This window comes from Pyxicephalus adspersus, chromosome 3 (genome assembly GCF_032062135.1).
Source record: "Pyxicephalus adspersus chromosome 3, UCB_Pads_2.0, whole genome shotgun sequence".
Lineage (NCBI taxonomy): Eukaryota > Metazoa > Chordata > Amphibia > Anura > Pyxicephalidae > Pyxicephalus > Pyxicephalus adspersus.
In genome coordinates, this window is record NC_092860.1 from 91,580,132 (window position 1) to 91,597,974 (window position 17,843).

The window sequence follows — 17,843 nt, forward strand, 5'->3', positions numbered from 1 at the left end:
TTTAGAGTTCAGAGAAAAGCTTTGGAAGTCAATAAAAATGGCAATATGGAGTCATTAAAGAGACCTATAAATAATCCAATGGGCCACCTTTTTTATCCGATCCTCCTCTACAATTTATCTTGCAGCAGAAAAGTTGCTGGAATGTAAATACATATGAATATTAAATAATGTAGACAAATCTCAGCATCATGTGATGTGACTTACCTAGGCAATCATATTATCTACCAGATCATATTAGGTGGTTCTTTTATTAATCCACCCTCTGTGCACCTTTCTTGTCCATTAATGTTAAACCCAACACTGACCTTTATACATATAACATCAGTCAAGATCAAACAATTCAGTAGACACAACTACTGTCAATTTTATCGGCACATGCATTATTTTATCTGTAACCTCATTGCAAGTCATAGCATCGCCTTATAGGACATTAATATAAAGTAAAATATATCCAGTAAAACCACTTAAAAAATAAATATACTGGTCAAACAAGAAAAAAGTTTTTCCCGTCTTTCCATCCATATATTACATACAAAACAATAATCATTCGTGTAAGACAATATTGCCAAAACAGTCTAGTTTGTGTTCTCTGATAAACTGTATGCATTACTCAAATAATGACAAAATGATAGGGACCATAGTAGAAATATAATATTTGCTCTGGTCCATAGCAGGGAAAACAAGTTACAAAAGTTGAAGTGGTTAATGACAGAACATTGTATCACAGTCTGGTAAAGCTAAGAAAAAATACCTTTACGAATAGTAAGCTGCTCCTGAAGGAGAATCTGTGGTTCACATGCATTTATTATGCAACATTAACTTGCAGATTGCAATCATGAATTAGCTAAGCTATAAAAGTGACCAAGAAGCATGTAACACGGAAACTTAAACATCCATATAGAGTACAACAGTTATCTTTGCAGATGCCTGCCCAAAGCTAATCAGGTTCTAATTAAATTTTTCAATAAATGTGTTTTACAATCATTGCAAGGCTCAACAACCAATATATTTAACTCTGAAGCTAGATACTGCAGCCTTGAAACATAATCTGCAGCAGATACACTGACATGAATTTTAGTTTCCATGAAAACAGTGAACAGTATAAGCCTCTCAGTGAGAGGTCAGCCAGTCAGTGACCGAAAAGCCATTGCCGCGTGAAGAAAACATAGCTAAGCTTTCTCTTGGAGAACTTCTCATATATGTTTACAAGCATGATCCCAGCATTATCCTTACAAATGCTCATTTCCCAGCCGCTGGACATTCATAAAACTTGGCAGTTAAAAATAAACAGTATCGCTCTGATAAAGAAAAAATGAATTTAACTACCTCCTGCTAACTTGCTTAAATGAAGTTACGCAGAAGACACTGAATCAGAAGAATAGTTAGGATTTTGTGTGCTCTTTTTCTAGAGTTTCCAAAAAAGTACTAAAAAGTAATACTAATAAAAAATTGCAACCATGCAGGTTCTTTATTGCAGAAGGCACAGGCGATGTCTTTCCTGCAAAAAAAAAAAAAAATAAACTAACCTGCCTGATCACAATCTTTGAAAAACCTCCACTTGTCCCTGTTCCAACGCGGGCGCTACATTCTTCTTTATCTATTTTTTTGGTTCTAATCTTTGGCCATCTTGATTGGCCAGGCTGAAATGACATAACATCTGGGGTCAGGCAGGTAAGCATGTTTTGTGCCTGTTCAGCTACTGGACCAACTTTACGGACCTAGCTACTGGAAAGGGGAAAAAGGAATGGGCCGGTTTATGCCTCCTAGCAACAAGGAGGGCTATTATCAGTCAGTAGATTCATCTTCAGCCCCCTACAATGGTGTGTGAAAGATTATAAAAAGGCCACACAAGACAAGCACCACACTAAATTCCTGAAGAAATTGTACAACTTTATTACCAAAGTTATGCTGGAACGGAAATGGAGGGAAATTCTTGACTGCTTCCAATACTCCTCCTGGTACATTTTAAATATAACTTTTAGGGGCACCCCGGTACCGCTGGGCCATGAGCACTTGAGTTAACTTTAATAAGCCTCCCCTCCACCCCACCAGAAAAACATGACCAGCAGTATAGTAGAACCAATTAAAGGTTAGGAATTATTGATCTAATTGTTTTATTTTATATAATTTGGTGCACTGTTGATCATCCTCCCTCTTTATATGTTTTATGTTCATGTACCACCCTATGTTGTTCCAGGCCTACAGGACTGATCTTATATACCGATCTATACTACCCAGAATCTGATGGGCAACCACCCCACGTTTTTTTATCCAACTTATTCCTACTCCTATTGTAACTATTTGTATGATATTTATGTTTACAGAAATTCGTTTAAAATTCAATGAAAAATATAAAATTAGGATATGTATGAATATATTAAGAAAATGTGTCTTGGGTGAAAACTTTTAAAAAAGAGGGAGACTTAATGGCAAAGGTTGTGCAGCTTAAAGGTACTTTAGATGGAACTTCATCATGTTAAACTAATTATAATGTTTATCACTGAAATATACAAAAGCAAGCATATGAAAATATTGCTAAATATTAGTAAGGAACCGCCAAATTCCTTTAAATTGCAACATTTTGTAACAGATATGAACAGACTAACGATAAGAGCAATGACAAAGTGGGATTAGATGTTAAAAGAAAAAAAAAAAGATGGTTAGCAAGCAGGTTATTTGTTGCAGGAGGGGACAGGCATATAGGGTATCCTGGCATACCACTGGTTGCTTAGAATGAATTAACTGTACCAGAACCAGAAAAGGACCAGGTGAAGATAGCAGTGCCTGCAACAAAACATGGAGAGGTGAGTGTATTATTACAAATATCTGAAAAGGCAGGCAGGTTTATTTAATTTAGAAGAGACATCACTTGCCCCCTCTGCTATAAAGGACCCGCCTCCTCACAATTTTTTAAAATATTCACTTTAGTTTATACTTTACGCAGAACAGTTTACATCTTCAGCACACCGCCTTTTTCTTTTACACTGCAACCATAATTAAAGAAAAGGTTTAAATAATGCAAATCTACTACAAAGGAAAAACATGAATGTTCTTGGCTCTTAGACTAATTTACTATAATATGGCCCATGGAAAGAAATGGTATGCTCCTGTGACCTTCTGCTAACAGATCTGGAAACATAAGACAATTCTATGTTATATTCCTTCTGTAGGCTACCAAACATCCTGCTCTAGCCATGGTGGCAATCATAGATGGATGGAGTATATAAAAAAAAGAAAATTAATGAAGCCACTGCATCTAAGACCTGGCAAGCTGCAATATATTACATTTTTGTTTTTGGGTTTAGGTACAAGAGCAAACAATGTGTTGGTAACCATAAATTAAATAGGATACAGATTTAGCTGTAGTTGATTTAACAGTTATGCTGATTGTTATTCTAAAGATAAAATTGGACATGGCTTCTCATAACGCGCTTCAGATGTTTTCATATCAGTTTAGTTATGTTTACAGGAACATTTTATGTCTGACATGCTTAAACTTTTGGCTCCAGCTTTTCTATTTTAGAGGGGTGCTAGAGGGAACTGTCAATTAAGTGACAAATGAAATAAGCTGCAATTAGACCGTGCAGATCACACCTCCAAAATGATCTTAAAGGGGGGGGCTTAGTTTATAAAACCCAGTGCCCAGAGATAAAGCCTAGAAGCTAACAAAACTGTTGTCAGGTGGATTTACTTGGAGGAATTACAAGGAACTTATGGGTTCTTTACTACGTAGAGTTTCAGAAAATTCTGTTGAATAAGTGATCTTTCACTTTTCAGGGTAGGAACAAGTAGGTGTTCTTAATGATGAAGTTGGCTGGAAAACTTTTGGACTTTTAGAACACAGAATTTATTTGGTTTTTTGCATGTAACTATTGTAAGAGGTAATTAGGTATTGATTTATGACCAACGGAATTGCTAGAACCCTGGTGAAAATCAGATTAACATGTTCCCCACTAGAATTACAGAAGTTTTTTTTCTGTGTCAATGTTCTCTGTTTAAATAAATTTGTAAATATATCTCTTATTTATGAGGGGTATGACATGGTGGTATTGTTAGTATTGTGGCATACCATATGGGTAAGTATGATTACTGTGATAGTATATAACATTATCTATAGCCATTAAAAAAATATCAGTGTGGTTACAAAATACTAGTGGTTGCTATGTGTATAAACACTTGGTTAAGAGGAAGGTTTGTAGGAGAATGACATAGACATGCTAAAGGCAGCCTGTCTTAAGGGAAACAACTACAATAAAGTTGTTTTTTGTATGTCTTTAAGTGCCGCCTTCTTCCTTAGGATCTCCGACTAAGTTAAAAGCATAATTTATATACTTATATTGGTGTTGTTTTTTTTTTTTATATAATCTTTCATTCAAATAAATGCCCACACTTCCAACGGTGATCTCCCAGCAGCCACCCCAACATGCAAACTCCTAGCTAGGGTCAAGCATGAGGAACATTAAGCTCTGGCTCTTTCCACCAAACTGGTGACTTACAGCAGCTCTGTTCCCACTACCCTCCTGAGCAACGACATGAATGCTTATGAACAGTATGCAGTGCATGGACAGCACAGAATCTGGATATTATTAAAGCAAAAAGTGCATGTTTGAGGCAAAATTATGATTGTTGTGCTAGAATGGTAAGATTCCTTTATTAGGTTTCAATACTACTTTCACTAACTACAATATAATACTCAATAGAATTATCTATTTATATTAAAATTACAAAAATATAAAACACAGGGTTACATAAACCATATTTCACGTGTATAATATGTACTAAAATTGTTTTGATAGCTGAATACCTGAAGGGTCTATTCAGAATTCCTAATGCTGACATCGCAAACAATTAGAAGACATGCTCACACTTTTGTGAGCTTTACATGGAGTTAAACATTTAAAGGTTTATTAAGCTTTCCTGGGTCTCCCGGATGTGGGCCTTTACTCTGTTTTGTCCTTGACTTCCTACAACATGACCTGTATGTTGCATGGTATAATTATCCTGTCATAATACAGGAAGGTTATGAGGTTATATTTTTGTAAGAATACTGACAATGGGTAATTGCCGATTACAGTCAGATTAATGAATGGCAGTTTTGCAGGATCACTTATATAAAGTAATACCTCCTTTTATTACATTTCAATTTGAAAGATGCTGGTGGTCGACACTCAATAAACAAGGTGTTTTGCAATATAGCACACCTGAAATACAGACCAATGGCATACAATTTTTTTTTTTGACAAAACAAGATTAGATCCATTATTATAACTTTATCTTTCCCTTGTCTATATTGAAAAGAATACTTTTATCTTTAAACTATGTTTTTATTTTGCTTGTTTTATTTTAGAAAGTGAAAAGAGTTAGAACCTGTGCCAGTTTTCTTTGTCACCTTTGAAAAGGTGTTCCCCGATTCCTGGGAGTAGAGAAGGGTTAGAAACATATTTGAAGCTTTTATTGTATATATTCCCAATCTTAAAAGCACCCCCACTTTCATAATTAGTGATGGTTGGACAAAAGTCCTAAACCTTTACTATTCTGTTCAAAACATACATCTAAGGTTTGGATTATTTTGCTACAGGCAGCAATATGTCTGCATCCGTAAGGTCAGGATGTCTTTATGTGGAACTCCAGGCAGACTTTTATGAGACACAGACAGCAATAATAACCCCTCAAAGTTTCCAAATCTTCAGATCTCTACCCAAAGCTAAAAAAGTTGTGTCAACAGTTCTATTTTAATCACATTTTCCATTACAATCCAACTGTATATTTATATTATGTTCTCTACTGGATTTTACACCCTTTAGTTTGTGTTTGAGCAATATTAGCTTTTAGACTTACTGTAAAAACAAACAAGGACGCAATCTAAGCAATGCATGACACAAGAGTCAGAACATACACTTTTTAAGTGGAAACCTGAGACTTGATCATCTTTACCCAAGATCAACAGGAGCATTTATACCCTTTCTAAAGAGAGAACTCTTTGAAATATATTACTATAGATTTGAAGGAAGTTTTTTTTGCCAAAATATCTATTGACTATATCCCCCACCCCCACATCTCTTTCTTCATTATAAGCCTCCCTGTTAAGTCACTCAAACACCCTAGCAAACATCCCCCCTCCTTTTAAATTAAAAAGCGAAATATATGTATGACGGATTTACCAAAATGTACATCTGATTCTCATATAAAAGGCAGGCAAGATGGTATAAGTTACCCCCTAAACATGCCTACTTTTGTAAAAAATCGGAATAGTGATTATTAGGAATGTAAATGTCTACTTTAAAAGTCCTTAAATAGTGCAGCCTTCATTCATGTTCATAGGAATGTATGGTTGTAAGTTGTATTTGCTAGAGAAGATATGTCAGCTAACAGCCTGGTTGACCTGTTCCCTGGCTGAGCAGAGTGCTAATAATTTAAACATTTCTTCCTTTCTAAATAATAGGATAAAAATAATAATTAAAAAAAAACGGTTTACATTAATTCTGACGGCTTCTTTATTACACGTTTGCATGTTTGTTATCAGAACTGAATTTAGGTAGGAGACAGGATAATCTTATAGCCTGACACTTGGGCTTTAGAGACAAGAAGACAAAACAAGCAAATATTAAAGGTAAATAGTATAAAAGATCTAAGACTGCTATTAATTGTTTATAATTGGAGATCTGGATCCTTATTTATGGCTGGTGGTCTGGAGGTTTAGGTGATATATACTATTTTTTTTTTTTTTACTATTTTACATTCATATATTAGACAATGTGAAACCACTTGTATAAAACAGAAGAACAGCACAGAATTTGGGATACTGTTAGATTTGGCCCAGGAGCACAAAAATATCACTCACAAAATCAATAAGAGGTTCTACAGGAGGACCATGTTTAATTTAGCCACACCTGCAATTTGTAAAGTTTGACATTAACTAGGCTGGTCACACACAGAGGTCATAGAGATGTTTTTGCAGGACTATGCATCAATTTTGTGGTGTGGGAATTAAAGGAAAGGCCAACGCAAAGAAAATATTTCAGGAACAATTACCTGTTATGGGCAGGTTTCAAATATGCTGGAAAAGATATTAATACTTTGGCTAAACTAGTAACTTACATTAGTGTTTATTAAATAAATCCCATGAAACTAACTTTAGGATGGTGGGATCTACTTTTCAATACATAAAAAAAACACACGTTCTCTATTTTTAATTTGAAAGATAAGGTTAAAAGATTGCATTAAATATCAATATTAAAAAATACATTAGAAGGTAGGAAGGAAAACATAACTTTTTGTCTTTCACTTTGCTGATAGGTACTTGGTTTTCTCTATATATTATGTGTGGGGAGGAAACCAAGTACAGATTTCCATTTGGTTGTTTTACCTCAGCTGAATTTGATGAAACATGTCCAACTGACACAATGACTTTGCCTTTAAAACTCTGAAGAGTGGCACTGGCTGGACCTGGCACTAATTCTCCATCGGCTGTGAATGCAGAACCAAAAGGCATATTTATGCTGCCAGGTATATGACCACGATTAAAGCTGAGAACAACAGTTAAGGTACATGGGAGAAATGTAGGTTAAACATCCAGTCCATTTTAATAATACAGTATGATGGTGTTGTGTGTTCAACAGTTAAAAAAAGTGTCGGTACCTAAGGATCAATAAATGACAGTGTGAAAATTGATTTTGGGATTGCATAAATTTCATCCATTTGGACACTTCTGAGATCTTTCAAAAATAATTTACAGGTGCATTTGACCTTGAAAAAACTATTTTATGACCTACATGTGACCTGCTTCAAGTGGGTTTTGCATTACCAAAAACTTGAGCAAGTGCCTATAGAGACAGAACCTTTACAACAGCAGCATATTCCTGGTATACAATTCAGATTTTAATTATAAGGATGACAATAAATTGGACTTGGTAACAGTTTCATAATTGTTGGCACCCCTGATCTAAACATTCCTTGTCTAAACTATATCTAGGTTTGAGATAGATAAAGTGCCAGGAATATCATTCTGCTCTATGTCCGGTCTTCTCAATAAACCTAACCATGGCCATTCACCAAGTAGTTATGGACAAATCTTTAGTTAAAAAAGGTTTTTCAACATTCAGATTATAACTGCACATCTGGCCACAACCTGATGTCTGTGTGTTTAATGTTCACTACCTTTCATGTGTGAACACACAACTGGTGATGATAATGTAACAATAATATAAAGTTTTCATTCTATGGCATCATGTATAAGAACTTTTAAAGCTTTATACTAATTTGTATCTATATATTGCTAGGCATGAACCCATTATGGATCATTTGCATTTTTTATTCATGTATATATATTCAGTTTACATTGAACTGGTATTGTTGTTACCTAAAATCTGCACAGTTTTATATCCTCCTTTCATTTTCTGATAAAATACAAGATGAAATCTTTTGCTACTGTTTTAACATCCAATACCCCCATATATATCTCACAAGAATTGCACTTCTGTAGCCCTTGGGCCATAATTTTTAGTTTGTTTTATAGGTTCCTCAGGAAACTGATAAATGGGATACATCTCTGACAAGTCTGGGCTGGCCAGCAATTTTCACGATGTACTGCGAGCTTTTTTTCTCAATTCTACATGAAATTACAGAGGTGTCCTATAAAATGTCTCTAATGCAACTTGCAAGCTGAGACCTGAATTTTCAGGAAAGGTGCAGATAAATCTTGCAATTTCAATATGATATATCCCTAGGCCTTCAGCATTTCTATCCTCAGGTGTGTTGAGACTATAATGTGTGTGTGCTCTTCATTTCCACATTGTGGCTGCTTCACCTAATATCAGCTTTGGAAAACCTACATAAAAACTGTGTGATCCTTAAACAATCTTCAACTTCTTCCTAAAAACTATGTGATCCTTGTACAATATTCTATTTTAACAGGGTTTTTTTTTTTTTACAAAACCATGCAATGTGCCATGCCTTTGTTTAATGTACAGTAAAACTAAAACTAGTAAAAAATAATTTGCAGGCAGCTGCCATGGCTGTCTAAGGCGTATACAATCCTTATTTAAAGATTAGGTGCAATCAAAAGTAATAATATATTAATATCCCCCAAATTTTTAAGCTGGGTGGGAAGAAGCTCAGTAAACACTCAAAAACAGCCTGGTGGTTACTGAAAAGTGCTGAGTGGTCCGCCTGGCTAAAACGGGATAACACGGTTATGAGAGTAATCAATTGTTTGAATTAGCCCCTGGCTTCCTATATGATATTGCAACAGCCTGATCACCTTGCCATTATTCTGTACTCCTTTTTTTCCTATCTATCTAGAAATGTTTTATGTGTTTCCACTCCATCTATTGCATTAACTCCTAAATATCTGCCAAAACTGAATCATTGTTGGGTGAACTGACCCTTTCAATAAATAGCTAGCGCTATATAGGTTAGGATGCGCCTGGTTCTCAAGGAACCCCCCCCCCCCCCAATCCTTTCACACTCCCAAGACAGAACACTGAGCTTTATCTTGCAGCTTGCTGCTTAAACAATTTAATGTAACATTATTCTATGGACATAACTATAGGCGGGTGTGGTCCAAATACATAGGCAGCATAGGAAGCCATTATAAATGTTTTTAAAGTGCCATGTTGTATTTTTAATGTATTGTATATTTTTTGCTCAATAAATACTACTCTTTGTAATATATATATGAATGAGTGGAATTACTGTTGTATAAATGCTGACTCTGGCAGTGAAAAAATTGACACTAAGTTCACCTGGAGAGAACTAGAACGCATATGACCATGGAGAGACATCTGAATGGATATTTTTTTTATCTGATAAAGATGTCACAAGTGTTAAATAGATTAGCAAAAATGTTCCAAGTGTTTGCTTCAAATATTATTTCAAACAACATTAGAAGAAGTAAAAAAAAAAAAAAAAAAGAAAAAAAGCTTGGAGCTGCAGGATACCGCAAGGCATAGCGAGTACTAAAGAAGCTGATGATAAAATGAAGAAGCAAACATCAAAAAGCATCCTAAAGTTAAAAAGTTGTTAAATCCAGTCCTGCCCACTAATAGTAAAAGTAGAATTGCCAGCAGCACAAAGGTCTCAGCAGTGTCCCATCTACTCAGATGAGGTAACACATTCAGAGCTGTCTGATTCATTGATTCAATGGTTCAGCTCCAGCAGTAATATAGGGTCACAACTTCTTTCATTCTAAACGTAATCACTGTAGAATTAACTACAGCTTTTGTGATTAAATGTTCCTTTGATTTATACCACCATTTTTGAGTTTCCTCCAGCAATAATAAAGGAAGGTTTTCTTTTTTTAATTGCAAGCAAAAAGCTCCTTTATACAGACGTGTCTTTGTTTGACTGTTTCCTCAATGTATGCATTATAACAACTTAACAATCGGCTGGACTTCATCCACATGAAATAATTCTCAGATTAGCTTTTTGGAAATGGTTTAGGGACATATCTCACTCAAAAAAAATTCAAAACTTTCTTGGGATCTAACTAAAAAGGTTATATTGCCATGTATGGAGGTTGCAAGGCAAAACGTGTGGAAAATTTACTACAGTTTGTTATATTATACTGATGAGTAATATGGAATTAACAGAGCCAGTAGGTTCTAAGCAGATAGATTGTGATGTTCTTGTAAGAACATCCAATTTTACCTAAGGATTTCATGGCAGAAATTTTCATTGGTCTAAATAAGTATAAAATAACACAAAGATGTAATAATAGTTTACTGGTAATTTTTTAAAATGTGTATTAGTATTTAAAACGCTCAGAATAGGGTAACTTACAATACTTTATGCTGGTAAAATATGCACATAATATGTAATATGTCAATGCATATGCAATATGCACCTGCTGGGACGTCATTTGGCCAAAAAGATGTGTTTCTGCTACATGGAAATGTCAATCATTATAGAGCATGTCCATTGTGAGCAAAGGGTCAAAAGCCTGCAAATGCTACGACCATTTAACCAATATACAATATCTTTGGTACTAACATGATGTTTAACTGTTTTCAGGCCTGGCAGTGTGAATGCCAATTTTTGAGAACATAAGCAATGATGAGGGTCTCTACTGTGAGGTTGTGCAGTCTATGTGACAAACACTGTAATTCAATGTCATCAATATGGTGGGGATTACTGCCTTGTCTATTGACTGATTGATGACTATTGTACTTTACTCAAGCTGTCTGTATGCTATAATATATGACCAAAACAGTGCATATCTGCTGCAAATGCATACAATACACACATGCAAAAATTCTTTATGACGTCGAGGCTCACACATTGAAACCACATCACAGAAAATGCAGATAGTATAAATACTGTAATTGCAACATATAAGCTGGTGTGATTTTTCTTCTAAATAGGCTTAACGAAGTAGAAAATCCACACCGAGTTTCCATCATTTTCTATCAGTAAGTAAGTTATCCCTAAAAATGTGCAGTGAAAAGCTATTATAAGCTATATATCAAAGGATACTCTTCACTGTTACGAATGTCTACAACAAGAAGCTTTGGTTTGCTGGACTTTGTTTTCTTGATGTTCATTTTTCCATGACTGGGTACAGTCAGCTCACACAAGTCGATGAGATCCTCTGCAGAAATCCGAGGAGATACCTCAGACTTTAGCTCACTTAGCTGTATAATTTCTCGGCCCTGAAAAGAAAACAAATACAGTAAACATTTTAGAGTACACAAATGCTTCTACATATCTGTCCTACATTGATTTGATTCTTGCAATTCTTGCAACCCAGAAAAAAATTCAGTTCACCCAAAAGGGATAATAATTTAGGAATTAGAAATTTGTAAATGTGGTAAGATCGCCATGCTGTGGATGCTTCTGAAAACAAAAAAATAGTTGCTGGCATTACAAAAGTGATGAAAGCTAAAGACTTAGAGTTGGTTGCCACTTCCATTTTTCACTATCTTCTAACTACTAGAAATCGAAAGAGACCTAGACTGACATTGATAAAACCATTGGTTCAAGGAACCCCAACACTGAACTACCTTGGGATGTTATCTACAGGATTCACTACTGTACAAAGAGATCCCAAATTGGGATTGACTGGACCCTTGGTCCAGGGAACCCCCACCCTGATTTTCCTTGGGATGTTATCTACAGGATCCACTACTTCAAAATAAAGGACAAAATCCTACAAGCTGCTAGGTCCCAAAATGTTATCATCTTTATTGTATATCATTGTTGGTCATTGTATCATTCCCTGAAGATCTGAAATTTATTTCAAGGGCATCTTCTAAGTTAAAAAGGTCAAGAAACACTGGTGTATCGTGTGCCACTACATGGGACCAGAAGTGAGGAGAAGATTTAGACAGCAAAACAAACCTGAATGAGGTTCTAACTACTCACTTTCCAAAAACTACAAATAGTTTAATGCTGATGTTGAGCTTTATTGTTGGATTTCCCCTTGAATAAATCCTGTGCTTTCCCCAATCAGTATTATGGCAGAAAAAAGCCTAAACTCAAGCTTAGTGATCTCATCACCAGAGGCTCCATGAAACTGTAAAGTAGATTAAGATTCACTCATTACTAAAAAAAAAAAAAAAAAAATCTCATTGATATATTGACATAATATATAATTAAATTATATATTTATAAGAATAATAATAATAATAATATAATATATTATATATATATAATGTTTTAACAAATTTTAATGTATGCTAAACAGATACATTTTAAAAATATCTAGATTTGGTTGAATTTGAGAGAGCATATATTCTGGGTCAGGATTTCTTTAGACCTTACAAAAAACATGTGATCTAGAGGTGCGGGTGAGCACGTAAGGCCACACACACAGATTGAACTTTGTCACCCACTCCTGTGTAAAGATTAGTAGCAAGGGCAGTTAAAGGATATTGGAATTCTTGGGCCAATTAACTTTAAAATGTAGGAGCTACATGACTGTGGTATGCAAGCCTTTCATTCCTTTCACTTCAAGAAAACTAGATAAACGTGCTGCTTTAGTCGTTTTATTTGCTTGTTCACTAAGCAACAAGATATCAGCAACAACATCACAGGAAGGAAATTATTTATTCCGAGATGACAAAACAAGAGGTAATCCTTTAAAGATATTAAGGCTGAACAAACCATGTAATAAAAAAACATTATGCAAAACTTTAATAATATAAGAGATCATTAGTATTTAATAAGTTATTACTATCTCGTACTGTTAAAAAAAGTTTGTAAGAAAAAGTACTTTTAAGAAAAGAATTTAAATATTTCACAGCGCTTTACAAAGTCTGTAGTCATGACACTAACTGTCCCTCCAAGGGGCTCACAAGCCAATGTCACTACCATAGCCATAAGGCATTATTACAATCCATGGGAAGTTTGGAGGGAAATTAACCTAACTGATAATTTTTTTTAGGGGAAAAAGAAAACCCACACAAACACAGGGAGAACATACAAACTCCTTGCAGGTAGTGTCCTGGCTGGGATTCAAATCTGGGGCCCAGCGATGCAAAGGCAAGCGCGCTAGCTGTGTAAGTAAACTGTGCTGCCCATGAATGGGTAAAAACAATACTAAAACAACTGGTATAATGTTAATCTCTTGGGTGCATGGTAACATCAATGTGAAATTGAAATACAATTATATATGTGATTTATTTTCCAAAGGAGACTACTTCAAATTCATATTTTAAATACAGTATTTTATTACATCTTGGAGAACACTATGTGAGCTACAAATTTGTTCTCTTAGACCAAGATTCACAGAATCTACGAATCTACAAATAAATTAACATTTTCTTTTTGTGACTGCTGCCTGTTCTAGTACACATGATCCCCACAGTCACCTCAGGCCAGATGTGGTAATAATTTTATGACAACATAAATGTTGAAGATTTAGTCTAGGCACAATCCCTGTGCTGTCAAATCAAGTGAGTGACACATAGATCTGGGAAAATGCACAGAGTTACCACTGTGACAGGTTAATTAGCTCTCCAAATACTTCTAAATACCCATAATCTTGCAGCTTGGATCAGGGACAAAGTCTGTGCTTAATTTGAGAACTACACAATATGGAGGCAAGGTTAATACTAAAACGTTTCTTGGAATGGTATATTTACAGCTGTTGTGTTACCTGTCAATTATATGAAATAATTGTGTCCTGAGGAGCTGTTCTGTTCAATAACAGTAATTTGGTATCTGTATTTTGTTGGCTAGATGCAACACTGCAAAAATTATTATTATCGTAAGAGTAATATAAAATCAATTATGTTTAGGGTTTTCATCAGTAAAATAATAAAACCATAAAAACACTCATCTCCTACATGTACTGCTCTCTAGGTCATACTGGGTCCTGCTATACTCTTCAATTATACGTACTATCTTCTGCCCACCCCACAGGATTGCAATAGTATGAGATTTTCATGGAATGATAACCATTTCAGTATCATGGTTTCAAGCTTTATGGTTTTGCACAAGTATATTGTATTTTATCTGTATGCCAAAACTTTTTTTTGGTGGATGAAGACTTTTTTTTCCCTCTGCCACCCTTCCCTCTTTATTACCTGCATGTTTGTGTGCAGCTGGTACCAACTGCAGAGTCTGCAGGCACATGCAAGTAATTTTTTTCTTTAAGAAAAAAAAACAATTTAAAATTTCACCTGCATTGCATGCAGGTGTGCACTGCACACATGCATTTTTCTTCTTCAAATGCCGTTCTACAGACTAGGGTTGCTTGGTATTAGATAGCACTGACTGCTTACATAGTTACAAGTTCCCCTTTGCTAGTACCAATGTTTTTTATTGTTGAGGCTCCTTCATTCTCTCGTTTAATAAAGACTTTCAGTGATTTCTGGAAAGGTTGGGAAGCCTTCCCCTTGGTGTCTCATAGGACTCAGAGGGTCTAAAAGACTGCAGAAAGTGAATTATGTATGCTCACGTCTTTGGTATACTTTGTGAACTTTGTTTTGTACAATTGTTTGTGATGTTTTTGACACTTGTTTTCTCTCTCTGAAATATGCTTGTCTGGGTACTGTACTTTCTTTTTGGTTCAGTCAATGCTATTTCCCTTTCTTTATACTTTACTTATACTTTCAATTTACGAAAAAACTAGTATTTATATAGCACCAACATATTACACAGTCCTAAATATGGGTACCAAATGACAGACAGATACAAATGACACAAAAGGAGGAGAGGACCCCATGACAGTTGTATGTTTAGTAGCTTTGTAATGAACAAAAAAGTATTTAAATATATTTTTCTCATAATTTAGAGAAAGCATGTAATTTTTTTGCAAAAATTGGTGCTAAGATGCTTTGCATGCTGTAAAATCTATGAACAATGTTAGCTTTCATTCATCATTTGCTAAGCAATACAGAACACATAAAATGCATATTTCATTATAAACATATGTCTAGTATGCTGGACAGCTGTGCTCAGATGCACTGCTGGTATCATGTCACCTAATGCGAGCCATAAAAATGGTAAACATAAACTATGACAATATGTCAAGATTTTATAAAGAGTCTCCTTGTTTACCAAAATGCATAAAAGGTCTCAGTCTCTATGCTGAAATGGCCACATAATTCCACATTTCCTCTTTCCCAAGAGGTAGCTTTATACAGAATGTCGTGTCAAAACACAAATACATGGCTCCCAGTTGCTTCCAGATGAAATTTTCAGAATCAAAGTCAGTCAGGGGCCACAACTTTTGTTTCAACAAGCCCAAAAGAGTATATGGTAATTAAAATTATGAGAAGTGTAAGAGTGTATTTAAAGGCTATTTTAATGTGTTTTTCTCAATTTCACCAGGAAGAAGAATTACAGGGCCTGGATGGTAAGTAAACCTGTCACTGCAGATTCAAAGCTAAATGGAAATCTGATTAAAACAGTGACCTAGTTCAAATTGTTTTTTTTTTTTTGTTTTTTTTGGGGGGGGGGGGAAGATAAAAAAACAAGTATAGGGAATAGGAAAAGATAAAAAAGAACAGGGAAAGAGATGGAGAAGTTTTTTTTGGGGGGGGGGGGTCTTATTCAAAAAAAGATACCAATGGTCCATATTCAAACATGAGTAAACAACTCTGAGGATAGGAATACAATATGTACACAAAAAGGGCAAAGATTGCTTTGCTTTGTGCATGCTTTCTGCCTCCAACCCCCTTTGGAGGGAGCTAGGAACCCTAAAAAGCTATGGTTGCAATACTAACCAGCCTTTTCAATAGTCAATGATTCAGGCCATGCTCTTCCAGCCATGCACCCCTACTCCTGGCTGATCACTGTGATGTCACTTTACGTTTGATTTTGGAATTTGGGTAGACCTGTCTAGAAGTACCATGGGCTATGCAGTACAACTGCATATTTTCGTTGCTTCTTTACTTTGAATGATATCTATTTTAACAAATATAATCACTGTAAGAATTCTTCACTTTTTCATACATTTTTATTCATAGCTACTTCATATTCCAATATATATATAATGCATTGTAAGTCATGGCGATTACTGTCTGTTATTCTCCTCTACTGGACTAAACGCACAAAGGCAAATAAGCTTCCTATTTTAATATAAGTAATCAAAGCCACCTAGGCATTCTGAAATTAAAAGCTAAGCTCTCACAAGATTAAAGAGTTTCCAGCATCATTGGGCGGCAGGCACACACAATTAGATACAGCCATTTCATTTTCTCTCATTTTTAAATCTCATGCTGGCATTTTGCTGGAGCATTCATGTAATGTCAAATATTTCTCAGCATGTCTTTAAGATATTGTGGCCCTTGACTTTTATAGTAAAAGTCAATGAACTCAAACGATAATGAGAGAAAACATCTTTAATGCACACGTACCGGGATTTTTCAGCTTATGTTTACCTGGAAGTCAGTTTTTTGGTTGCTCAACATTTTGGCAACTACCTTGCATGAGCAGATTTGTGCAGTTACCACCCATACTAAGTGACTGTTGAGACAAAGCCATTTACACCCATATACTATACAGAGAGAAACAGTAAGCACAATTAAGGTATAACATTTAAGGGTGTATCTTGACCTATAAAACAAAACATAATATATTATAGCTTACCAGTCCTAATATGTGGTGGATACATTGGCTTTCTTTATTTTTAGACTTATTTTAGACTTTTACCCCCTTTATTCCCTCATATCCTCATATTCTGCCAAAGCACCCCCCTTCTGGGAAGCACCCCACTGACGGCTCCCATGGTTTAGACTACAAAAAACTCTACTTTCTATATCTTCATTCAATATTAAGGAGTTTTTTTTTTCTTTTAAACTTGTTGTAGAGAGCAGGTAAGGCTGTTAACCTTGTTTGAGATACTAGTTCACGAACGGGAAGTTACATGAACACTTGAATTCTGTATTCTCTGCAGGTATTTTTGTTTTCCTTATTCTTAAAGTAGGACTACATAGTAATAAATATATAACCCATATGTCTTTTTATTACAAGCTATATATAGAAAAAAGTTTTTTTTTTTAAAGATTAGGTCATCTCTTAAGTAGTGCATATTAAGGTTAGTCCTAGCTTTATATTTGTTTTCTATTTGCACACAAAACAAAATCCAGTCATACATTTTACTTTTATATTCATACTAAGGCAAATAAGAAAAAAAATAAATGTGCATTATGACATAATGTTAAGAAAATCATTGCTACTAAAATGGGTTAAATGATACATTTATTTTCATATTAGTGTAACAAAAATTACCCTTTTATTACTAAATCATAAAAATATAACACACAACTTCAGACTGATATTTTCTCTAACCGATGATAATCTGGTATTATTAGGCTTATTAGTGTTTGACAAATGCTGTTTGCATATAGATAGATGCCAAACAAAGAGATGACAGGTCTTACTGACTCCTTGTATAG

At 35.0% G+C, this 17,843-nt stretch overlaps 1 protein-coding gene across 2 annotated transcripts in view; it reads right to left on the reverse strand.

The window, feature by feature from the left end:
• Positions 1–17,843, reverse strand: part of TBCK (TBC1 domain containing kinase) — a 128,983-nt gene that overhangs the window by 9,988 nt on the left and 101,152 nt on the right. Inside the window, exons 24-25 of one of the 2 annotated variants that reach the window (XM_072405673.1) lie at positions 11,473–11,648; positions 7,367–7,526 (exon numbers count right to left, since the gene is read on the reverse strand). The exons of the other annotated variant lie outside the window; for it this stretch is intronic. Coding sequence (XP_072261774.1) covers positions 7,367–7,526; positions 11,473–11,648 — 336 coding nt within the window. The remainder of the gene's footprint in view (positions 1–7,366; positions 7,527–11,472; positions 11,649–17,843) is intronic. 2 annotated transcript variants of the gene reach the window in all.